Source organism: Drosophila arizonae, chromosome 3, assembly GCF_054131065.1.
Source record: "Drosophila arizonae isolate 15081-1271.41 chromosome 3, UAZ_ARI_1.0, whole genome shotgun sequence".
Classification (NCBI taxonomy): Eukaryota; Metazoa; Arthropoda; class Insecta; order Diptera; family Drosophilidae; genus Drosophila; species Drosophila arizonae.
Window position 1 is genome coordinate 22831759 of NC_142923.1, and position 17677 is coordinate 22849435.

Sequence of the window (17677 nt, forward strand, 5' to 3'; positions counted from 1 at the left end):
GTCTTTTGTTTGAATACCCGGTTGATGCAAATACACTTCAATTCATTGAAACAATTGAGATTAGCATTTAAGTGCAGCATTGTAGAGTAAAATTAATTTAAAAATTTTTGAATTGGCGCCAAAAATTCATGTACATTTTGCCGTTCACCCTCTACGCTGACACATTTTTAGCAAACTCTTTTGTTTCAACACTAACCAATAATGTGTACAGTTCATCCCCAACGCGCAAATTAAGATTTTAAGCTGAATGGGATATGGTCACACTTGAACAGCATTTTGCGACATATTTTCTGCAATATGTATATCATTTTTTCAATCAGATATGCCCATTTATATATTTATTGTATACTTTGTATATATATATTTATCATCTATACATCTATACAATATCTTATTTTTAATCTAATTTAATTTTTATATTGCTGTAATATGTATATATATTTTGATATTTTTTAGTATTTTAACCTTAACAAAACTGGCCATCCATATTGATGGTGCGCACAGTCTGGCAACTCTGTAGTGCGGTTAATGCGCTACTGCTCTCTCCCTGGCTTTCTTCACTCTCCGTCTCTCTTCAGCAGTCCACATTCGAACGTACGAAAGAACAAACGAGCAGAAGGTTTTTGTGCTGGAATTTAATTTGTTAGAGAAAGAAAAAACAATAATAGAGTTTTGCTTTCATTCCAAACAAAATAAAGTGGATAAAAACTAGATAACCGGTCGAACGCATGGTGTTTAAAATAACTGCGCCAACCTAAATAAAACGCATAAAGATATTGTGTGTGCTGCGCTGGGCGTGCGAGGCGCAGCAGAAACAGTTTTTTGTGGTTGGTTGCGTAAAAGGTAAATTGTCAAATCAAGCGTAAAAGTGTAGATATATGAAATTGCGATTAATTTACAATATGTGAATATGGATAAACGCGCTAAAACTTGGTACGATTGCCTGTCAGACAGCGGCACATTTCAATTGAAGTTATAATTTTGTATTCGTTTGTGATGTGTGTGCAGCGCATACATATTTTTTGTCTCATCGTCGCCATTTTTAATCAGTCGTTTTTCGCTGACGTGTGTGCTCTAGAGCCGTCTCGCTCGCACACGCGCATTATTGGCGTCGACAGTGTTGTAAAACAGAATCCATTGTGCATTTTATTTAAACAAATTTCGCAGCATTTTTTTCTGTGAGTAAAATATAATAGATATTTGATTCATTCTGTGTTAATAGTGACTTGCGCACATAATGGAAGACCTCACCAAAAACATAATATTCACAAACGCCATCAACGGCCAACCGGCGACCATACAATACCAAACAGCAGACGGCACCATCCTCAAGCAACCCAAAATCGAGGGCCAAAAGGCCGACCAACAGCCCACCTTCTACTACACAACAAACGTGAGTGGGCAACATCGTTGCGCGCGTGCATTGATAAATAAATCTCCAAATAAAACCAATTTTCAATTTCATTGCGTTCACAGGGCAATGGCGGCACTGTAAATTTAGCACAGTTGGCAACCACGGACGACAATAAGACGTGCTACATTGCACAGCCAGTGGGCGGCTACAACTACGCATTGGTCAACGGGATGCCTTTGAATCAGGGAACAGCTCTGGGAATAGCCACTGTGGATGCACAGGGACGCATACAGATTGTCAATCAAAATAAGCCCATTGCGGCGGTAAGCTCTCTCGCTGAAAGCGGTTTTTAGGGCAACCAAATTATGAAAGAAATTGATAGCCAAGGCATAAGTCTATAAATGTTTGCTTAGATAAATGTGTTTCAGCTTGCATCAACAAGCTCAATCATTTCAATTATTCCTAGCATATGACCAAGGTATGCATAATTCGAAGCACTAACAGACACTAATTAGAGCAGCACCAGTTCAACTATAATTTATTCGAACGATTCTCGATTTTAGAAAGTAGAACAAATTTGATGGAACTTTCATTTTAAAAATTTCGAAAAGTATCGAATTAAATATTTTTTCTTTTCTGCATATTTCCCAAGTGAATACGTGTCTCAGCTTCAACTACTTAAATATTGAAATACGATTTGCTAATTGAAAACGCTCATTATATTCATTACTTTATTAAAAAATAAATAAATAAATAAGCAAATATATTATCATTGTAAAGACGCCGCCTAATTTAAGCGATTCATTCAACTATGTAGTTAAATCCTAAAACGCTTACGCTTGATTGCACATTCAAAAACCATTTAGGCAGCTAATTTTGTAAATTTAAAAAAGCCGCAAAGACAGGGAATATTTTGAATGACCATAAGATTTAGCAATCCTCTAGCACAACATCTCTATGTTATACGTTGGCCCAACTTTTAATATGCGTTCATTTCGCCCTACAGACGATTTCACCGCTCCAAAACACAATATCGAACATCAGCTTCAAGTGTGATGTTTGCTCGGAAATGTTTCAACATTTGGCGTTGCTCAATGCGCACAAGCGAATGCATACTGATGGATCAGATCCGCAACAGCATAACAACCAGCAGTCTTCGGATGCCATAACGGTAGTTAATGCCCAGGGTCTGGTGCAGACGCAGAATATTCTCACCGGAAATGGACAAATGGGCCAGATACAAATCGTAGCTTCCGATACACTGGAACCCGTGCAGCAATCTGTTATGCAACAGCAGCAACAACAACAATCGTCACAGCAGCAACAGCAGCAACACGATAACTCTAAGTCGAGTAAGTGCATCAATTGCGGCAATCCCATACTGCATCAGTCAAAGCGTAAAGGACCCAAACAGGTGCGCTGCGAATCCTGCATGCAGGCGGAGCAAGCTGCGCAACAACAAATATTTGTAGCCCCTGATGGTTAGTCCAATGCTAACTCGCTTTCCATGCACTATTATTAAGCTAATCTCTTATATCAATAGGACAAATGACGCATCCTGTGCAAATCATATCAACCACACCACAGGCTCAGGCTCAGCTTCAGCAGATTGTCGCCCAACAAACGGGCGGCACAACGCCCAAACGTGAACCCAGCTCTTCGGGTCATCACCCGGTTAAGAAACGCAACAGCCAACAAATGACTAAGTGTCAAAAGTGCAATGGATCCGGCGTAGTCTTGATGGGTCAACAGCACACACATCACCACACCGGCGCCGGTGGTTCTGTTAAACAAAATACAGTCACTGTAAAGACCGAGTCAGTATTCCTAGAAAACGGTAAAAAAAGATGTTCTTGTTAAGCTAATGTTCACATATTTTCAGAAATCCCAGTAAACCGTTCAGCTGCAACATTTGCGGCGGCCTGTTTTCACGCTACTCCAGCCTGTGGTCACACAAGAAACTCCACAGTGGAGAAAAGAACTACAAGTGCACCATCTGCGGGCTGGCTTTTGCCAAGGCTGTCTACCTGAAGAACCATGCGCGCATACATACGGGCGAAAAGCCGTACAAGTAGGTGGCTAGTGTATTTCGAGGTTTCAGCTTTCCTAACAACATATTTTATTGATTTTACAGATGTCAAACGTGTGGCATGCAATTCTCGCAGTCGCCGCATCTCAAGAATCACGAGCGTACGCACAGCGGCGAGCGCCCGTATGTTTGTGGAGTGTGCGATAAGGGCTTTGCGCGCCATGCCACGCTGTGGAACCATCGCCGCATTCACACAGGTGAAAAGCCATACAAGTGTGAGATATGCGGTTCGGCTTTCTCACAGGCGGCACATCTGAAGAATCACGCCAAGGTGCACTCTGGCGAAAAACCGTATAAATGTGAAATATGCTCAGCAGCGTTTGCTGACCGCTTTGCTTTGAAACGTCATCGTGGCATACATCAGAAGTATGGGCAAACGGCGCCCAGACAACCGGCCGGTGATGGCATGGTTGTGCACAAGCAAGAACTGCCCGACATGGATGACGATGCACAACAGGAGGTTATAATCGGTGGCTTATAGATAAGAGCAACCAGTGCCAATGCCAAGAAGAGCAGTACAGCAACAACTGCGGCAACGGCGGCAGCTTATTCATCATCGGGCTCGGGCTCGGGCTCGGGCTCGGGATCCGGATCGGCAGCATTTCCAACGCAGCCTTATCCGGGTTATTACTATCAGATGGCTGCGACACAGGAACAACAACAACAACGGCGCTCAAATCAGTCGCCACAGCACAGCGCCGCATTCAGTGCTGCATCGAACTACTGAACTGGCGCCTGTACATAAACGAGGCGGAGGAGCATCGTCATCATCACCATTACCAGCTAGGCACCATTAATGTTATACATATTATTATTTTTTTATACCGTAGTTTTTTTCACGTAGGGCTCCACAAAATTGGGCTTGGAGGCACTAGAAAATGCGCCGCCAAGAACGCTTTTTTACGTTAAACAAACGAAATCAATCGAACCTAATTTATTCATAGAATGTAACATAGATACGGCGCAATGTGTGGTACATTTAAGTGTTATAGTCTATTTCCGTATACAAATTGTAGTTGTAATTTACACGGATTTACATAAGCGAGGGGGCACGATAGCCACATCAAAAGCAAATACGTAAGAATCTACGCAGGCATGTACTATATACATTATATACACACCCGAACAATCGGTAAATGTATAGAGATATGGATAGTACATTAATTCGTTTAAAAACAATACTAGCTGATAAGAACATAAAACATACATTTTAAATACAATTTATGTAAATCTAAATAAGTATTACACAAGAAAACAATTATAACTTTAATAAATAAATCATATTTGAATAATTGCACGCGTTTTTCCTTATGCACATTTTTGGCTGCGGTTGAAAGGCAATTCAAGCAATTATTCCATGTATAAGGCATACTTTTTGCTGGAAAAAATTGGGCAAAAACAAGATTCCTCCATAATTCCGAAAGTTTTAGGACGAGACGGATGTCCTTTGGCCTGGCGGTAGTCCTGGATGTAAGCTGTCGTTTGGTACCATCATTATGTAAATCCTTCAAAGGACTTTCAAGTTATTACACATTTTTGTTAGTTGAAAATCCTTAAAACTCCTTTATTTGAAGGATTTCCCACAAAAGGATTGCACATTCTTAGTCCGGGAGGCAAGCCGAATAGTATTACAAAAGGACATATCGATCGTCCTTCAAATGGCTGAGATAGAGTTGATCTTAGGATTTTGACTTATTTTTCTGACCTACAGCCTGCAAAATTTTTGTTTGGAATTATGAGGTTCGACCGCAAGGTCAGAAGCTGATTTGAAAATGAGTGGCCGTGGTGATGATAAAGGAATGATGTTAAAAGAAGCTTGAAATATAACTACAACAACAACAAACAATAATAAATTAATGTCATATTGAAAACGGATAAACAAATTTCTTAAGGCATTTATTTATTATTATTATTAATGTTATTACACTCAAAACCATTTTTTAATTTTAATTGTTATTAATTAAAGCTCATAATTTATAACTTTTCATTAATTATTATTATTGATAATATTATATAGTCAATTAGTTATATTAATAGTTAATAATTTTACTTACACTGTGGTGGTAGACCAACCTAGCTGGGATTTGATCCGAGAACTCATCCTCCTGTGAACACAATTGATTGATGTATGTAATCTGCGCAGGCTACATTACCCACTAGACCATCAACGATGCATTAAATACGAGTTATTAATTTCTTATATGAGTTATTAAGCTTTATTTTATAAAATCAAATAACCGCGCCGTGGGGGGGTTCGAACCTGGGATGTAGGATATAAATCACAACTCCACTGCCAAACACCTAAGCCCCTGCGCCATTATAAGATGAAGGCCATCGATGCCAAGTGCATACTAAAATTAGGACAGAGTGCAATTATTCCCATTTACAACATTACGTTGCCGAGCTTCAAAAAATATTATTTTAAATAGCTTAATTGCAATTACAAGGGTTCGAACCTCGAATTCCGACCGCAATTCCAGGCAATTTGTTAAATGCGATCCAAAAATTAATTGCACAGAGCTTAATTGCAATTTAATATACACAAAATGTATATAATAATAGTAATTGAATTTTAATAATGTTGAATGCATTTTATTTATTGTTTTTCAAGTCCTTCTTACAAGTACTAAACAACTTACAGTTTTCATAATATATTTATTCAGAGTTAATGATTTTTGTTGTACGAATTTGGAGAAATGTGATCATTGAAGCGCGTTTCTTTGTTTCTTCCTTTGAATGTATGCATGCATGTATGTATACAGTATATGTTTTTGTATTATTTACACAAAAATGTATAAATTGTAGTGTATTTGTTAAGCAATTCGAACTAGCAAAAGGAATATGGGGGAGAGAATTATCGATCTAAATATTTATTTTAGCTAAAAGTGAATTTCAAAATTTTTTAAAATTGATTATTGGGCATTAATATTATTATCTTTTGATTCTCAACTCTAGTTGTATTTAGTACACAAATTTAACTAATAGATATATTTAAACTAACCTAGACTCGCATTTGACTTACACATAAATTAAAAACCTAATTTAAAAGGCTACAAAATGTTACGTTTCGGATGGGCAGAACAAATTTAACAAACTTTAAATAAGGCCATAAGCAAATCATTTGCCATTTGTTACGTTTAACACATTGAAGAAGATATATGTATGTAATATAGATATAGAGGATGCACATAAATACTTAGTTGTAGTATTTGTAGTTTGTTTGTAATATGTATTTTCTTTGATGATTTGTCTGTGTGACATTGCATTACAAAAAGTGAGGTTATGCATCGAGTTGAGCCGCAGCTTATATAGGAAATTGTTATTCGTGTGAGTGTGTGTGTCTTTCTATTTTGTACCCAAAAAAATAATTTATTTATTTGTGGGCTCTTATGCTAGAATGTTTCTGGCTTGAGTTGTTATTATTATTATTCATTTATATGATGATTATTATTATTATTATTGTATAATTTGTATAATCAATCATCAGAGTAATTAGTTTTCGTCTCATTATTTGGAAGCTGCAGGATACAATTTAAGGACCTACGGTATTTGCAGTGCGGTCATTCAACCACACTGTCTGTTTACCTTTGCTTGCAGTTATATAGCGTTTAGCTTTTGCATGTGACTCTTGCAAATATGCTGCCAGCTCTAAGCTCAGAGATATATGATAGTAAAGCTTGACTTATTACCGTTTGTGTTAAGAGTTAGATCAATTTGTTTTAGTTATTTTAGTATTTGTTGCGGAGCATTGCCCCAAAATGATAGTTTCGAAAGTTTTTTTTTCTTTTTTTTCAATTTCATTCGCCTAGATAAGTGATAATTTGTTAGAGTTCTTGGTGTACCAGACAACGAGTGTATGTATGTATGTGTGTATTTTACTTTGGGAGTTCGGGGGCACTACTGTTATACGACTGCCACGCCCACTAGCTAATTGAAATAACAGAACAGTCGACTAACTAACATGAATATTTATAGTAGATAGAGAACGATAGAAGAAGTGACTTGTGACTTGGTTAGAGAGACTTAAGAGCTAATCAAAGAGCAATTTCTGGAAGCGATCGACAGCTGTGACTCCGTGAATGTGGCTCACATGCGCGTGCTCTCCAGCCCACAGCCAAGAGCATCGCCGTAGGCGTGCATGTTGTGCGGAGGCGTGGCACTGCCGCTGCTGCCACCGCTGCCGCTGCGCCTCTGTCGACTGCTGCCGATGATGTTGTTGTTGTTGTTGCTGTTGTTGCTGCTGCTGCTGCGGTTGCTGGTCGCCTGCAATCAACTCGCTGGAGTGGTGCGCGTCAGCAGCTCATCATCGTCCAACTGGGCGAGGGCGGCCGGTGAGCCGACATCGATGGTCGTCACCCGATTGCCACCACCATCCGCCGCCGATGGCAGCTTGATGAACTCGCTGTCCGTGTGCACGGGCATAATGATGCACACGAAGCTCTGGCCGGTCTGCGAGTCGCGCGGATGCAGCGTCACCGGATTGAACTTGTCCGTCTGGCCCTCCGTGTAGGTCTGCAGGCGCTGATAGATCTCCGGATAGTGCTTGCGCAGCAGCACGCCGCGACGCGACAGAATATCTAGGATGTTGGACAGTATTAGCTCCCGATTGCCGGGCACGGTGCGCAGGCCCGGATTGAAGGTGAGTATGAGGATCTCGGTGCGCTCCGGCACGGCCATGACGGCGAGCGGCTGCTGCAGCGCCTGCTGCTGCAGCTCCAGTTCGGCCAGCACGTTCTTGCACAGCTTCAGTTTGGCGCAACGGGAGACGAGCTGGCGCTCCCAGCGCACGGGGGCCTGGCCCATGCCCGGTGCCTCGGAGACCACGCAAATGGCCACGTAGATCAGCATCTTGGACTCGGGCTTGTATTCGGTGCTGAGCTTCAGCAGTTCTGAGTACAGCTCCAGGCCCATTTCGGCTGGCATCAGATCTGGCCAACGGACATAGGATGCCTCGCCCATGCACTGAAATCCGTGCTTAATGAAGCCCTCGGCCGCCTCGGCGCTGCGGAAGAGGACACGCACCACGCCCCTTCCCTGCGAGATGCTGCCCTTGCGGGCGAGCAGACTGAGATGGCGCTGCGAGTCGACGTCGTCCTTGCACGTGGCTAACACCTGCCGGCACAGGTTGGAGGCGCGCGAGTGCAGGCACGCCTTCCGATGCTTCTCCCAGTGGGCGCGCCGACACTCACGTGAACAATATAGATGGGTACAATTGTGGCATGACTTGTACAGCTTCTTGGCATCGGCGGGCGTGGCGCTGGCATCGCACTTGGTGTTGCGGCACCTGATCTGCAGCTGGTCGCTGGCAGCGCCAAAGATGGCGCCGCCATTGTTGATGTTGCCGCCGGCGCTGCCGCTGCTGCTGTTGGCTTTGTCCGACGCGTGGGCGTGGGTGTTGGAGTCGCCCAGCGATACGCGCCGATTGCTGGCATTGCCTTGGCCTTGGCCCTGTTTCAGTGACTGGAACTGGGACTGGGACTGGGACTCGGATTGGGATTGAGATTGGGATTGACGGTGTGTTTGGTGTGCTTGTGTCTGGCTTTGGTTTTGGGACTTCTGCTTTTGGGTGGGCGCGTCACCCTCGCTGCGACGGCGCAGCAGCTGCTGCTCCGCGGCCGTTAGTACCTCCAGCTGCTGACCACGACTAGCTGTATCTGTAGCTGTGGAATATATATACACACACATACACATAGATATAGAGGCGTATTGGTGATTAGTGCACAAGCAGTATAACAGTATAACAATTATAGAACAACAGTATAACAACAACAACAATGAGCATTCAATGGAGCTGGTCGCCGCTAATCTTGGACTTGGGACACTCGCATGCTGGGCAATTATGAGGAGAGTTGTGTTTCAGTGTTGCAAAACGACGCAAGCGCAGCGAAACTTCTTATTCTATTTAGTTGGTATATATATATGTATGTCATGTATTTTTCTCAGTGTAATTTAGACTAGAAAACAAGTATGGAAAGTAAATAATGTCGCTATGGCTAGAACTAGAAATGCGCTTGATGGTTGAGTATTAAACGTATGAAGAGTATTTCAACAAAACTACGAAAAACAATTGGGAATTGAAAGAGTTATGAAAAGAAAAGTAACAGAAAATAGAACAGGAAGGAAGATAATATATAGCACTGAGTTATAGATCTTCAGTTATATATATGAATATATATAGTTAATATGCAGTTATATAGGAGTATATATAGAGCTTTATATGCGAACAACAAACAAGAACGGAAGTTTCGTTTTTGCCTATACCCATTTGATCTTCTCATTTAATTAACTTTTTATCGAACTTTTTCCACACATATATTTGTTGTTTTAAAGTTTTTTAATTCTGATTTTTTGTTTTTGTTTTTTTTTTTTTTTAGTTTCTTTTGTTTTATTGGGTAGCGGTTAGATTGGAACAAAACTTACAGGTTCATACCTGTCGTCGAGGACCCTGCAATGGTCGCCGCTGTCGCTTGGTTTCTGTTGTTGCTGTTGTTGTTGTGGTTGTGGTTGCTGTTGGTGTTCTGGCTGTTGGAGGAGGAGGTAGTTGGCAGTCCTAAAAGTGAGGCTAAGACATCTTCTAGCGATGCGCTGCTCAACGAGCGTTCAGGCGCTACAGATGTAGTTGTTTTTTTTTTTTCAGTTTTTTAATGGGCCAATTTTTTTTTTTATAAATATGCAATTTTTTCGATTTTTTTTTTTTTTTTTTTTTTTTTTTTTTTTTTTTGTAATTAATGCACGGCATAAAATATAAGAATACAAAAACAAATTGTTGTTAGGCTTGAAAAAATATATAGCGCATTAAATGTTCTTATAACTAAATGGGGGTATTACATATGCTCAGAACATGAAGTGAAACGAAAAGAACGAAAAAATTACACTGAGAAAATGTTTTATGTACAAGCCACAGTGAGTATTATTCACGAAGCTAAGAAAATACTAGCATTACGGCTAAACGGGAAACAAAAATAAAAAACATATCACAAACTACGAAATTATAATTTTTTTTTTTTCTGAGTAAAATATTGTTCAGTTTTATTGTAGCCACCATGAGCGAGGGCTAAGCCCGCTTTGTCGACGTAGTATATAAAGCACTTCGATATTGATATATTCTTTAGATAATAATAATAATAATAATAATAATTTTTACAAAAATTATATAGCATTAAAATATATGTGATCGAAATTAAAATCTCTTCGAATCGTTCGTTGCATTTGAAAATGATAATACATTTATGTAGAATTACATAGATATAAAAGTTATTCAAATTTATAGCACGCTAAATTTTGTTATTGTTGTTTTCGGGGGGTAGATGGGGTTAGCTACGTGAATTTTTCTAATTTTAAAAACCAAGCCTAAAATTGAAAATCCAAATGAAAGATAAACTGATTTTGAGCAAATTTTGAAATGAATCGCAATTATGCCAATGGGAATCATAGCAAACTTATGCGCAGATAAGTAGGCTATGAACACATGAGTTAAGCATAAAAACTAAGTGACAAGGAGGGACGATGAGTACAATAATAATAGTAATAATAATAATAATAGGCGTAAAATGTTAATTATAATAATCATAATTATATAATGCACATCATAATATAATAATAATAATAATAATACAATTATAAATCAATTGTATGCTATATAGCTGTGTTTATTACGAATTAATTAATTAAAATTATATAGTAATTTTATTAAAATATAAATTGTAAATACTACAAAAATATTACTCAAAAAGTTGTCAATTTCAAATGAATGCGTTTCAATTATTTATAAAATATATATGTGGGTGTGTGTGTGTGTGTGTGGGTTTTTCTTTTCGTAATTTACAATCGTTGAAATGAAACTTAAAATGCATTTGCACCTGGTTAAAATTGATTTTCTCGATATAAATTATAAACAAATGTAAAAAATTTGCAATTCAAGCTACATATATGTATGTATGTGTGTGTGTCTGTGTGTGTGAAATCATAAGAGTTTTAGCTATATACTAAACGCTTAGCTACCATACAAATGTACACACATGTGTGAGTATATAGATATGTATAGATGTGCATACATATTTATCTATGTATTTACGCATCTCTCATTGGTGTTTGTGTTTGTGCACATTACAAAACGAATTTGTGATAACTTATTGCTCTTGTTGTTGTTACAAAAGGAAAACAAATTAAAAGTGTGTTGTAGATATTGGTAGGGTATAGACTAAGCTCTATGCTCTATGCTCTAAGCCAGCTGCGGCACTGCAGCAGCAGCTACATCTGCTGCTGGTCAAATATAAATGGTGGACTCACCGCCACCGCCGCCGACTCGGCTAAGTCCGTTCATGCGTAGTGGCGGCTGTCCAATGGCAGCCACCGCTGTGGCATCCAAGTGGAGCGGATGGAGATGTTGATGCTGCTGGTACTGCTGCTGCTGCTGCTGCTGCTGTTGGGTTGCGGGCGGGCTGCTGCTGCTGTCAATGACGGGCGTTTGCGGTGAGTCCAGCGGACGTGTGCCAACGAAGCTGCTCTCCAGCCAGCACTTTCTGCGAAAAGTTGAACGAGAGCATTAGTTATATACACCAAATGAATGTTTTACACAAGCTACAAACGGAACAATAACAAGTAGAACAAACACCAGGCTAGTAAAATCAATAGATGACGTCACAGCAGCTGTGACTCAACTTGTGGCAGTGGCAAAGAGGCACTTTGGCAGCTGCTACTCCTGCTGCTGCTGCACAATTCTCGAGCCCTAACCTCAGACAATGCTTTGCATATTGTGGCTCATTACCAAATGCGGGCTTCACTTTCAGCTACTTTCGGTCTGCTATATACATAATTACACTTCAAACTTCTCTTCACTCACATGTACAATTTTTCTCTTTCAATTTTGATTTTTCTATCTCTCTATAGTTGTATATATTTATTTATATTTTAGTTTAGTGCGCTCTTTCGAGCTGCGACTGGCAGCAAACCTCGCGAACGAATGAAATGCCTTTGGATGTGAATATACTGAAATACCAAAGCTAAATTGTGGGATCGAGAGCATAAAAGAGGTGGCTATGCTGCGGGTTGGGGTTGCTGTCATCTGGCTCTGTGTGTGTGTGTGTGAGAGAGAGAGTGTGTGCTGTGTGTGACTGTGTCACTGTGCGAGCAACAGAGATGGAACGAGTCCATGTTGGCTGCTGCGGAGGGTTGCTGCGGTATTTAGGTGCAATGGGCAGGAGGCGGACGCCACACTGGCGGCCTGATTACAGACAACGCCAATAACAAAGAACAACTTTTGCAAACATCTGTTAGCTAGAATACTCAGATGCTCTTTCCGGAAGCGGAATCATTTGCTAAGACATAGTGATAAGAAATCTATGATTATATGAAATATATATGAACATAAACATACATAAATATGCATATATATAAAAATATATATATATATACAATATTGTTTGCAGCTTTTAGGATTATAGATTTATAATATTAAAAATTATTAAAAATTTCGAAAATATTCTCCAATTCTCAAACAAATATGAAATATACGTTTTTTTTTTACATAATTGCATAATTTAAGGATTTGTCAAAAATTAAGTACATTTTTATAATTATATTATATTAATGTCGGTTAAATGTATATTATTTAAATATTCAAAAACTTTGAAAAATAAGCATTTTATAATATGTCATACAACTAAAATGCAATCAATAAAAAGTATTTATTTTATTTATGTATTGTAGATAGCAATAATATTAAAATCAAACAATAAACAACTCATTTAGAAATTAAGGAAGTACTCAAGATATATTTCTGCACAATATATTAAACAATTTAAATGCAAATCAAATTTTCTTTGATATAATATGTATGAAAACGTATCTGATATACCAAGGTAAATGAAAAAAGATGTGTGAAAAATTTTCTTTAATATCTTTGGCGTATATAATTTGCTTATTATATCCAATATAACTCCTAAATCAATTTTAGCTATAAAGAAAACTAAAAACACAATTAGCATATTTGAATTGCTATGAAAAATACCAAAATTTTTAATTTAAAATTGATAGACCTCTATAGAGTTTTCCTCATACAATACTATTCATATATAAATAATTGCAAAAGAGTATTGAATAACCTGGCTGATCTACTGGCCCCATTAAGACACTCCAGGAACGTAGCACCTCTGCCTGTGACTTGCTCTACTTTAATATTATTGATTTTCATAATGATTGGCAGTTGGCAGTGTAGTAGGGCCAAAAGGGCTCCACTAGAAACGTGGCCAAGTGGCACAGGTAGAGGAACTGGCCTTTGGGCCAGCAGCTACTGGGCAGGGTAATCTACATATGTACATATATGAATATGTATGCATGTATGCATACTTTTATAGGTATAGTAGGTGCCAGGGCAGATAGGGCCCGACATTTGCATTGTTGGCATTTAAATTGCATGCGGCGTTTGGGGCGAGGCCTTTCTCTCGCTCGCTGACGGATTGCACCTTATTAATAGCCCCGGGACAGTTTGCACTGACATCGCATCGACGACTGTCAGATTCAACATGAAAGCGAAATGGAATCAATTCCGATTTGTATGGCTCGACGCCATTGTGCAAATATAGATGGGACAGGAGCAGGGGAATCTCACACGATTTACATTGATAAAAGTAAATGATTCCAATTCTGATTGCCACAATGCTTGGCAGCAGATTGAATGCGCCTTTGTGTGTGGACACACAACAGCAACACTAGCAACAACAACAATAACAATAATCATAATAATAATCGAGATTCACTATGATATCATATTGCATTAGCAACAGCCAGCTTACGTAATACTCCACTGAAGGCCAAAGCCTGTTTTATGTGAATGCGTGGCACAGTTTAAAATACTTTGTAAAGGTTTTACAACTGAGCAATAAGTGGCGAAGGGTTTCGACAACAGAGTTGTGCTTGATAAGGACTGTTTCCATTTTAGGCTATAGATAATTGTGACTGAGCAATTCTCACTTTGTAGAGGCAACTTTTAAAAATTTTAAAAATTGATTCACAATTTTGATTTAAATATTAATTTAGAGAAATAGCTCTACATAAATATTCTTAAAATCTGTATCATACAATATGATATTTCTCATCTTATCTGTCAAGCTCACATCAGAAATTTATGCTCTTATATAGAAGTAAATTACAAAATTGAATGACAATTTAGTCATTCAATTGACTTTAGCTATTGCAATTAAATCAATATATAAGATATCTCGATTTCTATGATCGTAATTAAATTTCTTATCGTTTGCTTTAGTAATTTGATTATTTTATAAGATGATGATGAATTAACTAACAATATTTGAAATTTTGTGGAATACTATCCTAAATGTAACATTACCTATATTAACATTATTATTTAAAAAAAAATATTTTACAAATATTCAACAATAGAAATAGAATACCAAAATAAATGATTTATATCTCTATCGTCTGTTTTGTAAATTTTATAAAAACATAAATGAAAAAATGAAATGATTTTTAAAGAATAAATGTAAATTTATGTATATGAATATAATTTGAAAATATTATTTTATAATATTTATATTAACAGAATTTTAATTAAAAACAAATATTCTTTTAAAATACTATTATTAGTTTCTGTTTAGTTGTTCACTCTAAGGAATAAAAACTTAATTCCTTTTGTTAAAAAAAAATTTTTTTTTTTCGAGCAGTCTATTTGCATAAATTCGCATTATATGGGATTAGAAGTTCATAATAATAGAAATTGCTAATAAAAATTCACTAATTTCCTGCTCCTCTATAGTACACTAAAAACCTTTTAAATATTACAAATCTATTATCGCTTTTTCTTATGGGGCAGCTAGCTTTATATCAATATTATCAATACAATATGCCTTTATGTAACACAAATCAAATTCCTTTGCATAATCAACTGCAGTTGGTCACAGAGAGTAGACATTTTCCCATTGACCTGACCCAATTCTGAGCCAAAGCTGGCCAAAGTTTTGCCTTTCGAGGTGAAAGTGGTTTAGTTGTTTGTTTAGTGTTTTAGTAGAAGCCAGCACAGATATAAATATATAAACGTAATATATATATATATTTATAGTTTTTGTTGTTGTAACACATGTGGATAGACAGTTGGATTAGTCACAGGTTAGCCACATGAAGGAGGACGCCGAGACGATGAGGATGACATAGCCCATAGGTTGGCCTGGGGCCCGCTTACCTCTGGACATCGCTGAGCTCGTGGCGGCCAGCCTAAACTCTAAACTCTACTGACTCGAGTGCTGCAGTTGCAGTTGGTGCTGATGGACTGTGGACTGTGGACTGTTTTACAGGTAGCTACGCGTGTTGTGTAGTTGCCGAATAGAAATGAAAGTATTCAGTACGAAATGAAGTTGGCTTGGATATAATAGAATGTATGGGGACTTGTGCATGTGGTTGATACAGAGATGAAACGGAATTTTGATATAGAAAAGACAATCACATTGGTGGATAATAACAGCTACACACAGACTGTGTTTGGAGTTGGGTTTGGGGTTGGGGTGTGGGTATGAGAAGAAGGTGTAGGCGACTACTACGACAACATAGACACACCATATACATATACAAATGTGTACATATGTGTGTGTTTCATATAGATTGGCTGCAACAGTTTGCTCGTTTGCTTTCTAGCCGCTCCGCTCGCTGCCTACCTCGAATTGGGACTCGCCGAACGGCTGCGCTGCTGCTGCAGCTGTTGCGCCTGCGTCTGATCGTTCACATAGTGCACAATGGCCGAGGTGACCTCCTTGATCGAGCTCTGTATCTCCGGCGTCACTGGCTGCAGCGTACGCAAACCATTCGTGGCCGTGGCCGTTGTGGGTGATGTGCGTTGCGCTAACAGCGAGTTGGCCAAGCTAAAATGATGATTGATAAATTGATTAGATTTGATAGATTTGATAAGTGGAATGCAGTGAAACACTTGCCGTTCGTGGGGCGTGCGCTGCGACAGCTTCTCTGTGCTGCGCCAGCCCAAATAGGGCTGACGATAGGAGTTCCTAAGGACACCACCGGCGCTGCCGCCGCTGGCCACCGACATGAAGCTGCTGTTGATGGGCGCGCCGCGGGCAAAGCTGCCGCGCTGCGATACGCTCGGCGATGTCTGTGTGGAGTTCAGATGCGAGGTGGACCAGCGCGTGGCGCCAACACCTTGGCCATGGCCCTGATGGGCCGACGTCGAGCCGCTGACACTGCTCGTCTGGCCGCCATGGTGACTGTGCGCCGAGGGACTCAACAGCAGGGGACTACGATCAGAGCGCTGCGAGCCCAGCGAACTGAGCGAAGTCGTCTTCGAGTTCAGCCCCTGCCAGCGACCCGAATCCTGTGTGCGCTTACGCGTAAAGTTGCCCGGCTTATAGCCGCCAGTGGAGGCCCCAGCGCCGGCGCCATCCGGCGACCTGGCTGCATTTTGATTGTATTGTCGGAACCAGTCGGGTATATTCAGGCGCTGTAGCGATGCCTGCACACGCAGCTGATGCTCGCTCAGTGCGGCCGGATTATGATCATGTGATTTCTGTAGCTCATTCTCAGGTGGCTATTTAAGGGGAGAAAGAGAAAGACAGAATGGATTAGATTTCGATTAAAAATTGTAAAACTAGTTTTGGGATAGAGAAAATAAAATGTAAATAAACTACAATATAATAATTAACTTCCAACTTCATCATAATGAATCTGGTTTTTTGAGTGCAGTACGAAAATGTAAATAATAATTTTAAATATATTAAAATTTTGAGCGTATCATAATGAAACTAGCTTTTCTGGGCAGTACACAAATATATAAATTTAAATAAATATAAATTTAAATAAATAAAAAAAGAATTAATACAATAAATTTAACCTAGACTTCTTGGTTAGTTAACTAGTTTCTGAGGATTGTAGCAAAAACACGTTTTAAATTTATTTAAATTTTATAGCATATTTACAATGAAACTAGTTTTGGAGGTGCGTAGAAAAACATGTTTTAAATTGATTTTAATTTTAAAAAGCGATTCTTTCGCGTGCAGAATTCTAAATCATAATTCAACTTGATACTTTTTTATACCAAGTTCTCTGAATTGAATAAAAAGTTATAATATATACTATAATGCTCTTCATATACAATTTACTCATTGCCTAAGCAAAAAACTTCTTGCAAGACTTTTGGATCATCATATCCATCTATCATCTTCCTCCAAACCATCAACTGCATAACCTAGTTATCATTTAATAAACTCGTTCATCAT

General features: G+C 38.9%; 2 protein-coding genes across 9 annotated transcripts in view; one reads left to right on the forward strand and one right to left on the reverse strand.

The window, feature by feature from the left end:
- The first annotated feature begins 552 nt into the window (after positions 1–552).
- Positions 553–4735, forward strand: Clamp (Chromatin-linked adaptor for MSL proteins). 3 transcript variants are annotated; one of them, XM_018002960.2, is made up of 7 exons: positions 553–843; positions 1223–1393; positions 1477–1677; positions 2361–2835; positions 2898–3171; positions 3237–3425; positions 3489–4735. In XM_018002960.2, the coding sequence occupies exons 2-7, from the start codon at positions 1238–1240 to the stop codon at positions 3922–3924; spliced, it is 1731 nt and encodes a 576-aa protein (XP_017858449.1). In that variant the 5' UTR covers positions 553–843; positions 1223–1237; the 3' UTR covers positions 3925–4735. The 3 variants fall into 3 exon arrangements, with proteins under 3 accessions (XP_017858449.1, XP_089320987.1, XP_089320986.1); XM_089464861.1 differs by having other exon boundaries at positions 2361–2706; XM_089464860.1 differs by having other exon boundaries at positions 1477–1631; positions 2357–2835.
- The window catches only part of LOC108610696 (uncharacterized), a 72276-nt gene continuing 58888 nt past the window's right edge, over positions 4290–17677 (reverse strand). For 3 of the 6 annotated variants that reach the window (XM_089464856.1, XM_089464857.1, XM_089464854.1), the window contains exons 5-9: positions 16382–16989; positions 16109–16312; positions 11733–11965; positions 9874–10050; positions 4290–9103 (exon numbers count right to left, since the gene is read on the reverse strand). In XM_089464856.1, the coding sequence (XP_089320982.1) occupies positions 7713–9103; positions 9874–10050; positions 11733–11965; positions 16109–16312; positions 16382–16989 (2613 nt within the window). In that variant the 3' untranslated portion in view covers positions 4290–7712. Of the gene's footprint in view, positions 9104–9863; positions 10051–11067; positions 11966–16108; positions 16313–16381; positions 16990–17677 lie in introns of those variants that run through there. The other 3 variants (XM_018002953.2, XM_089464858.1, XM_089464859.1) reach the window with 3 other exon arrangements.